This window comes from Phanerochaete carnosa, assembly GCF_000300595.1.
Source record: "Phanerochaete carnosa HHB-10118-sp unplaced genomic scaffold PHACAscaffold_1, whole genome shotgun sequence".
Classification (NCBI taxonomy): domain Eukaryota; kingdom Fungi; phylum Basidiomycota; class Agaricomycetes; order Polyporales; family Phanerochaetaceae; genus Phanerochaete; species Phanerochaete carnosa.
Window position 1 is genome coordinate 3,153,482 of NW_006767628.1, and position 8,434 is coordinate 3,161,915.

General features: G+C 53.2%; 3 protein-coding genes across 3 annotated transcripts in view; 2 read left to right on the plus strand and 1 right to left on the minus strand.

Annotated features, from left to right (window-relative positions):
* Positions 1–1,021: 1,021 nt before the first annotated feature.
* On the minus strand, positions 1,022–1,901 carry PHACADRAFT_84000 (uncharacterized protein; the record flags this gene model as incomplete). Its single annotated transcript, XM_007390432.1, has 5 exons — positions 1,022–1,135; positions 1,195–1,347; positions 1,396–1,494; positions 1,547–1,754; positions 1,810–1,901. Coding segments are annotated over 5 exons (666 nt in total), but the record flags the coding sequence as incomplete, so codon positions are not given.
* A 449-nt stretch (positions 1,902–2,350) lies between these two features.
* On the plus strand, positions 2,351–3,316 carry PHACADRAFT_247401 (uncharacterized protein). Its single transcript, XM_007390433.1, has 7 exons — positions 2,351–2,383; positions 2,441–2,515; positions 2,574–2,762; positions 2,816–3,010; positions 3,062–3,118; positions 3,175–3,204; positions 3,262–3,316. Exons 3-7 carry the CDS (start codon positions 2,583–2,585, stop codon positions 3,307–3,309), a joined length of 510 nt encoding a protein of 169 aa, XP_007390495.1. The 5' UTR covers positions 2,351–2,383; positions 2,441–2,515; positions 2,574–2,582; the 3' UTR covers positions 3,310–3,316.
* Positions 3,317–3,559: 243 nt separating this feature from the next.
* Positions 3,560–8,434, plus strand: part of PHACADRAFT_134200 (uncharacterized protein) — a 6,740-nt gene continuing 1,865 nt past the window's right edge. The window contains exons 1-17 of the mRNA XM_007390434.1: positions 3,560–3,960; positions 4,008–4,223; positions 4,273–4,452; positions 4,511–4,971; positions 5,024–5,069; positions 5,128–5,264; positions 5,320–5,690; positions 5,741–6,371; positions 6,427–6,582; positions 6,636–6,646; positions 6,700–6,823; positions 6,873–6,942; positions 7,000–7,036; positions 7,096–7,429; positions 7,484–7,646; positions 7,703–7,724; positions 7,774–7,943. Coding sequence (XP_007390496.1) covers positions 6,316–6,371; positions 6,427–6,582; positions 6,636–6,646; positions 6,700–6,823; positions 6,873–6,942; positions 7,000–7,036; positions 7,096–7,429; positions 7,484–7,646; positions 7,703–7,724; positions 7,774–7,943 — 1,143 coding nt within the window. The 5' untranslated portion in view covers positions 3,560–3,960; positions 4,008–4,223; positions 4,273–4,452; ... (3 more) ...; positions 5,320–5,690; positions 5,741–6,315. The remainder of the gene's footprint in view (positions 3,961–4,007; positions 4,224–4,272; positions 4,453–4,510; positions 4,972–5,023; positions 5,070–5,127; positions 5,265–5,319; positions 5,691–5,740; positions 6,372–6,426; positions 6,583–6,635; positions 6,647–6,699; positions 6,824–6,872; positions 6,943–6,999; positions 7,037–7,095; positions 7,430–7,483; positions 7,647–7,702; positions 7,725–7,773; positions 7,944–8,434) is intronic.

The window sequence follows — 8,434 nt, forward strand, 5'->3', positions numbered from 1 at the left end:
CGGACTGTGAAAGGGGTCATGAGCCGCCACCTGAGGTACAGCCCGGGAAAGGAGGAAGAGCAGTCTGGTTCACGAAAGCCAGGCGTACTGGAAGAGGGTCCAGAACCGGATGAGTAAATCACAGGAGATTCCTCACGAATTCCATACATGGAGTTCAATGCGCCAGACATGCCTATTTGTTGCCGAGCTGGTAGAGGTTGTCCGCCAATGGCCAAAGCAGCCTGCTGACGTTCTATCTTTGGTGTCATCCTTTCAGAATCCTTTGCCAAACCCTCCAGCATGGAGATGTACTTCATCTGCTTGGGGATAGCTGCCTGAGCAGTAACTGCACGCTGCAAGTAAGGTGAGAGGTCCGCGGTTGTGCGCCGTGCCACTGGAGAAGCCTGGGAGCTTGTGCCATTGGTCAGGGAACGAAGATAAGCTTCAGACGCTGTGTGCTTCAGTGGCGAACCAGCTGATGGCTTGCGCGAATGAGAGTGTGGGGGTGGAGGGGAGACAGTAGGAACAGTCGGAGTACGTGGGGGCCGGATAGTCCCGGCCAGAGAAGGCGACCGGGATCTAGGCTGTACAGCTTCCGTTACGATGGATGGGGGCGCCTGGAAACTAGGGGGCGGTTGATCACTGATTTGCGCCTTCGGAACATCTTCCGTAGACGATGCTGAGACGGACAACGACAACGAGGTTAACAGTCGCGCGAAATGCGGGTCCACAGTGTCAAGATTTAATGCTTGTTGGGTGTTGTCGTCTTGAACAGCGTGGTGGACCATGGGCTCGCTGTAGAGAGGTGATGGCGTTTGAGGATCTCCTTGATCGGCAGACGATTGTGAGCTCGATTCTTGAGCGGCGGTCACAGCATCCTGAGAGTCATTCGCAAGACGTGCATCATCACCGCTCGACAAGTGTGAATCCGCTTCAGCAGGTGCATGCGATCGTCTACGATTCCGACGGCTGTGGTCCTTCGGCTTATGATCACGGATGAAAGCTTTCAACGGGCTAGGGTATATTCAGCATCGATGGCAAGTCACAGGAGATAGCGGACGCACCCGATGAAAGGCGTGATGAGATAGAACTTCCCAGGAACAGACTTGTTACGCTTCCACGTTGGGAGATCTTGGAGCTTGAACCAAGCGATTTTCTGGTTGGAAGCATTTCGGTCAATATCTGGATGAGGTAATCGAGATGGCCAGAGCATACACTGATCTCCTTGCGTGTTCGAGTGGCAAAGGGGTACTCTTCGGGTACGTTGGACACGATGTACAGTGACAATGATTGGTCTCGAATCGACAGCTCTACAACGTCCGCAGGGTTAATCTGTTCGCTTAAGTCATAGCCCGTCTCTTCCAACACCTGAGCGGCTCATTAGCTCATTTGTTTGGATAGCTACGTCCGACTTACTTCGCGCACTGCACATCGATGCCTCGGTTCTTGTTCATTGATCTTGCCTTTCGGGAAGCTCCATGCGGAGGTAGATTTCCAACCCTTCACGAGCAGACACTGGGGCAGCGTCAATATTATCAAAATAACGGACGTATAACATTCTACACACCTTGTCCCATGTCTCATTTAGCATTATCGCACCACATACAGGAACTCGGGTCTTATATGCCATGAAGTTTTGAAATGTCTGCTCATGGTCGTCACCCCAGTGGCTGAGAAGAGGGCAAACGTGGAAGAGACTGTGTGAGAATTTCTTGAGAGTCATCGTAGGGAGGGACGGATCTTGTTCTCGGACGAAATCTTCGTAGTACCAATGTCTAGTGCAACGTCATAATTTGTCGTCCCAGAGTTAGAAAGGAGGGTAGAACTTACGCCTGTTCCACCTGGAAACATACCCGCTCTAGTGAAGCCAGTTCTGCCTCGGGAAGGTTTAGGATGAATCGACTGTGGTATTTTTGAGTAACTGGTGTGAACACCACGGGATTAGAACTAACCTTGAGAGATCTTCGAGGACTTCGTGTAGTCTAGCTTGGACCGAGAGCGATGACTGGTCGTTGGCCGTTGACCGGGACACCGGCAGCTCTGGGGACGAGGAAGACGATGACGCCATGTCAGCGACGACGAAGAGAGTGTACGGGAATGGGGAGAGGGATGGAGAGAAGAGAAGAGAATGATTGCAGAGTTGAGACAAGAGTAAGCGCAACGCACACCTCGCGGGCGCCACAGCCCAGTGCCCACGCACTCCCGCCCTGCCAAATATGGCCAAATAAGGGCCTTGCTGGCTTACAGCGGGCCACCGACTTCATTTGTTCATCCCTGTCTCTTTCAGTAGGCTCTCGGTCGACTGACTAGACTTTCTAGTGTAATTCGCGCCCTTCGGAAACCATGCGCGCGCATCTTGATGACGGTCGGGATCCGCCAGGTCCGATAGCCTAGAAATCTTACGGCAAGTCAATTCTGAGTCCAGCCCGCAATATGCAGCTCCTGATTCATCAACCGGAAGCCCTCGCGGGTGTACGAACGACTCTGCTTCCTGACTCTTTGCGAGTGGTCGTAAATAACAACAAACATTGGAAATGTATGTCAAGGAGGCCCCTGTCGCACATCCTCCTAATCTCTCATCTTCAACCATGAAGGCTCCCTTCATGAGCTTCTCGACAGAGGTCCGCACGGGCCAGCCGGACCCAGCTTTTATTGCAGAATTCCGACACGGGGCGGATCTTCATAACAAGGGGATGGCGCTTGAGCGACAGGGAAAGCATGCCGAAGCGATCACTGTCCTCAGAAACGCTCTTGGGCTCAAACTGGAGACTAGGTCGGGACAGGTCACGAGAGCACAGCCTTTACATACAATGGCATTGCTGAATCTCAGATTCAGCTGGGGCAACTTGACGACGCCGAAGAGAATATTCGGAAGGCTCTCGAGATTGTCAGCCGTCTGAGCTCGACGTACAACCCAGCGTACTACCGTGATAATCTGGGTCTGGTGTACGAGATGAGGGGTGACCTCGCTGAAGCCAGACGTATTCGCTTTGGACCAACTCCCGACGAATATCTTTGCAGTTATGCCAAGGTGAGTGCTGTAGAGGATCATGTCGCAAGTGTATACTGACACGTTGCCCAGTGTCAACCTCAACAGCTCCGACCTCTCAAGCAGTTGTCCAAGTGCAGTCGTTGCAAGGTAGGCCGTAGTGTTACGGCTCCATGTCATTCTGATATCTGAAATACTTCACGTAGTGCATTCTGTACTGCTCAGCCGATTGCATGGTGAGCGAGACTACTTAATCGAGTTGGTGTCGTGGGAATACTCACTACTGAGCGTAGCGCAGCGACTGGAGGCGCCACAAGAAATTTTGCCGTAAGATTGAGTGATTGCGGCCTCCTGTCCTTCGAATCTTGGCTAGGCGCAAGTTAAAACTGTAGTAGTTCGTGTTCACTATCGTATTGTTGTTGTATTATCGGCGCCAAAGATCGATATATTGTAGTTTGACACTGGTGAAGGGCGCGTCGAGGATCTATGCGGGGTTCACACTGACGTCATGTCTCAGATACGTGTCCACGTGGGGAACGACATTGTGGCGTTTGATGGGCAAAGTCGGGCCCTCCGCAGCGAGCCGTTTCCCGCAAGCTTTCATGTCAGACAGGCGGCAGCTGTTCCCTCCCCCGCCCGCGCACCCGCTGCGCAGGCCAGATGTGGTACCTAGCGGGCAGTCTTCCTATTCCTCCTCACGTAGGACATCGCCGGTGATGTCACACCCTCCGAGTCCGTCTATCACCCCCCCTCAGCCGTCCGAAGTTGTGTCTTCAACTACTTCTCCTGCGGCACCTGTCACACCTACAGAGGCACGAACGTTACAGCCTCACAGGATTCCAGGCTCTGTTGAGGATTTTTACGACGACGACTCCGGAGATGACGACACAGTCACATTGCGTACTAGGGACGAGGAAGGGCTGTCCGCCGAGGAGCTACGGGAACTCTACGATGCAGAGGAGATTGAGCGTTTCCTGAGCCTGTTCTCATCTGTAAGTTTATCAGCATTCTATATGCCAGGTCGCTGACCTCCGACAAGTACGTGACAGACGTCGAACTGCCACGCACCTCGTCCGAGACCGGCCATCTCAAGACTCAGGATGAGCCGGCCCTAGAACCCCCAGATGCGTCTGAAGACGAAGGCAGTGGCTGGGTAGATGCACAACAGGGCGTCCCCGCCACCCCAAGCCCGGCGTCTGATCCCGTATCGGACAATCCGGATCTCGGTCTGGGACCGGCCACTTGGGCTGCTTCGGTGAGCAGCATTCCACTTCTTCGATATCTTACTGAATAAATCTTCCTAGAAACTACTGCTCCTGCTTCCTCCGCCTCAGCCATCGCAACCCCCTTTCTCGATCAAAAGGGCGCGACTGGCGGCGAACCGTCTCTTCCTCGCCCTGGAACCAACGTATTTTCCCATCCTTAAGAGGTTATGGGACCTAGCCACTTGGAAAGACTTCGGCACGAGTTTGTTCTACTGTTTTGTAAGTTTTTGTTCTTGTTGTTTGTAAATTTGCCGCTGCTGAAACTGCCATGCCATAGCTGTACTGGATCATGTGGTACAACGGTCTTCTACTTTCGGGCTTGTTGATTCGAGTCCTCTACGCCCTGCTTCGCAGAAAGTACCTCCCTTATCCAAATGCAGCAGAGCTACGTCGATATCGACGTGAATTGGAGCTCGCGGAAAATTTTAGTAGAAGTGTCATCTTGCGCGTTGCCACATCCCCCGCAATGAGCGTCCACGATGCTTGGACTACATTCAAAGAGTACAGAGCGTCGAGGAAACGAGCGAAAAACGAGACCGGCCTGAGTATGTCAGGCGCCAATGCATCGACACCGCAGATCGTGGTGGAAGAAGCTCTTCCGGACGCCGAAGATGAACCAGGAATGGCGGAGGAAGAGCTTGGAACTGTCACGCCTGATCTTCTAGAGTCGGAGCATGTCGCCACCCCCATCATGCACATAGCGAACAGAATTTCAGACGTACATGAGCGTATAAAAAAGTGCGTTCAGGCATTATGATCACCATTCACCACCAGCTGAACGTCTACTCAGCATCTTCCTGTGGCGTCGCCGGAACGTTTCTTTCGCATATGCTTTGGTATGTATTAGGCGCCCTCTTTTTTAATCCTGCGTCTTGATTTTTCTTGTCCGTTTAGGTCTTATTTGTACTTGGCTTGTTTACCGCATTTGTGCCAGCAAAGTATCTGGCGAAATTGGTCACAATGGGCTTAGGGGTATTCTTTTGGCATGTAATTCCAGTGCTAGCCTCATTGCCCCCGGCCGACCGTGCAAGGTGTGTACACGGTGATGTTTCTGACACAGTCGTGACCAACTCAAGTGCCACAAAGAATTCCTCCGCCTCTAAGACATTCGTCTACTGACGCAGAATACGCGATGGAGCTCATATCACAGAGGGTGGCGCAAGGCTTGCCAGTCAAACCGAGGCGAAAGAAGAAGCGGACTCCCTTAAGCCGAGCTGACGTCGTAGACGGGGATTCACTCAACAGTCTAGAAGCCGCAGACACTGCAGAGGACAGAGGTGTGGACTGGAACAAATGGGGTGGCCGGGTCGTCAAGACGAAGGCTTGGGCAGGCGACGTGAAGCAAGTCTTCAAAGCAGGCAACTGGAAGAGTTTGGATCGATGGGCTACCATCAACCCTCTCAACACGAGGGACACGCTCCTTTCGCAGAGCAGCCAGCAAAGTATCGAGGCGCATAGTAAGCTAGTTTGTCCTCTGCTCCTTTGGTCTAGCTGACTCGCGACACAGCTTTCCCTGCCCAGCGCAAAGGACCTGGTTTGATCACGCTCACCGACTCTATGCTGTACTATACCCCACTTGCGTCATCCACGCCCGAGCTCTCCATCAAGCTGGGAGATGTCCTGGCTGTGAAGAAGAGCGGGGTGGCGAGGGGGCTGAAGATTCGCTGGATCGAGCCGGACGCGAACGGAGTGGAAGAGGAGCGCACAGAAAGGTTCTTGTGGGTCGGTGACCGCGACAGTCTCTTTGCACAACTGGTAGGCTTTTACGGAAATCGCCGGACCAAGGTATGAGACTCGATAACCGAGTAGAATGATGGCGCGTGTAGATCTGTCGCAGACTTGATGTGCGGAGGTTATGCTGGATTTGGCAGGTGTCGTGGAAGCTGTCGTGGCGCTATTGCCGTCAACTTCGGATGAAGAGCACTCAATGTCTGCCATTCCCTGGCAGTAAATATTATACCTCCTGTCGCAATCCTGCTCTTGTCCACTTTCCCCCATCTTCGCCGTCCAGGCCGCCATCGAGCGAGCTCCCCGTGCCACAACTTTGTGCTTTCCTCTCGCTGCGGAACTCGGGGTTGTAGCATGTTCTTTACAACCGAATTACTCTCGCGTCGCGATAGTGGCTTCGGTCTCCTGTGGTATGCGTCTGCTTCGTAGTATCCTTCCTTTTTCTGACATAAGTGCCACTGGCAGGCTGGCGGCGACCTTGGGAGCAAAATCGTCTTTCAGAAAGTTGCCCAGGCGTTCCGTGATGACTGCGGACATTTCAGAATTGTGCACCCTCATAGCTGAACCTGTTGAGCCACTGGCTTTACGTCTCTCGAGCAACCTGATGATTGGTGTCGCGCGGTATGTCGTCCCGGCCCTACAGCCTTAACTGGTTCGTTGACTAGAGAACGCAGCGTGTACAAGGGTATATGCGTGCTTGATCTGACCAAGTCCAGTTTGATTAATATCGTTCTCCAGTCAAGCAAGAAATATTACTGACCGACGTAACGACTTGTTTCAACACTCTGAAGAAAGTGACGCAGGATATGTACGCTGTATCCTCTGCAGCGGCGCAGTTGCAAATGGGCCAGCCCAGCGTCCGGTAAGCTGGTGCCAGTTTCATTACGAATGGTAGGACTCAAATACATTAGCCCGGACTTGGTAACGGCCGTCCCTGATCCCACAGTCGCATTCGCACTGGACTTCGACCATTTGTTCCGAGTGCGTTGCTCAGACTCGCTATTTATTGTCTGTGCATTTCCACTGACAACTACGCAGGGCTGGGACGAGCCAGTGAATACGCAAGCAGGCTATGGTGGTACGGCGCATATATTTTGCTTTTCTGAGAAACTATGTTCTCATGTGCATTTATAGCGAACGAAGAGGACGAATCAGAGGAAGAATACGACCCGAATAAAGGTCGGAAAGCGAAGAAGAGGGGAAAAGCAAAAGCTAGCTCCATCTCCCTCGCTGAACAGGGTCGTGCGGACCTGCACACCTTGCAGGAGGACCATAGCTACCTCTTATCCAGCTCCCTCGACGTAGCCCTTGAGGAGGAAGGTGGGGCTATACCGTCGTCCTCCCAGTTTGGTGGGTTTCGCTTCGATGACAACTTCCTCGACGGCGTAGACTTAAGCGGAGAGATTGGTGAGGAGTTGGCGAGGGAGCTTGGTGATGCATGGGGTGTCTCTCAAAGAATAGAAGACGAGTCAGTCTCATGCTCGGGATAGGCGGTTCTCGGCTAACTCTTCGTGGTCCGTAGGCCCCTTCCTACGCGGGATGTTGAGGACGTTGGAATGCCCGCATTTGACGAGGGCATAGACGGCCAGCTGCAGCAAGAGCACGCATTGCACGAGCCGGGCGCAGATGCACCGGTGCCCGGCGCGTTATCGAGCACTCCGCTTTCTGGTAAAGGCTTCGTCATGGTACGTGAGCTTGCACGGCAGATGTAGATCACCTTGCCGATGTGTTGCCTCTCCAGCCTGCTGACAATGCTGACAACGGTCGGTTCGTTCTATGTGACACTGTGTATCAATTAACAACGTCGTCCAGACGATAGGTTTGCCATGGAAGGGTCTGTAATCCTACCGCTGTCTCCGCTAGGCTCGCAAGTCGACCGCGACAGCGCCGTCCACGATGAACAGCGGAAACGGCCGAAGAAGGGTAAACGCGTCAGGCTACTTCTTGACGCACGGACGGAATTGACGAATGAAGAATTGGAGGTACGTGTTCTCGTGTATATCTTATTTTTCCTTGCTGTAAGGTCCTCTAGCGGGCGCGGTCCAGTTATCTGGAAAGCCAGGCTCTTCTCAAGCGTGAATCGGAGCAGAAGAAGGCAGAAAAGGAGAGTGCGCGACTTATCGAAGAGATGATCTGGGGTGTACCTCGAGGAGGTACGACATGCGAGGTTCAGGATGGTTCAATCTCAGCTGAAGTTCGTTTCTAGTGGCCGCTCCCGTGCTCATAGATTTCTGGCAAGAAAATTTCAGGGTGCAGGTGGCAGCTCGCTCGGGAAGGCTTCATCTCATCACGGAGGGTAGGTGTCTCCGTTCATGCCCATGCGGAACATGATCATTTACGCATCGCCTCAGGCGAGCCACCCAAGAAGCGTCAGAGACTCGAGAACGATATTACTGCGCCCGAGGACCGCCAAGCATATGAGCCGGACCGGCCTATGCAGGACGCCAACCTTGACATAGACTTGGCATGGGGT

Excerpts from the sequence above, each read along its gene's own strand:
- PHACADRAFT_247401 (XM_007390433.1), top strand. The coding sequence starts at position 2,583 with ATGAGCTTCTCGACAGAGGTCCGCACGGGCCAGCCGGACCCAGCTTTT. Across the intron at positions 3,119-3,174 it reads CCAAGTGCAGTCGTTGCAAG|TGCATTCTGTACTGCTCAGC; the intron begins GTAGGCCGTAGT and ends TACTTCACGTAG. Across the intron at positions 3,205-3,261 it reads ACTGCTCAGCCGATTGCATG|CGCAGCGACTGGAGGCGCCA; the intron begins GTGAGCGAGACT and ends TACTGAGCGTAG.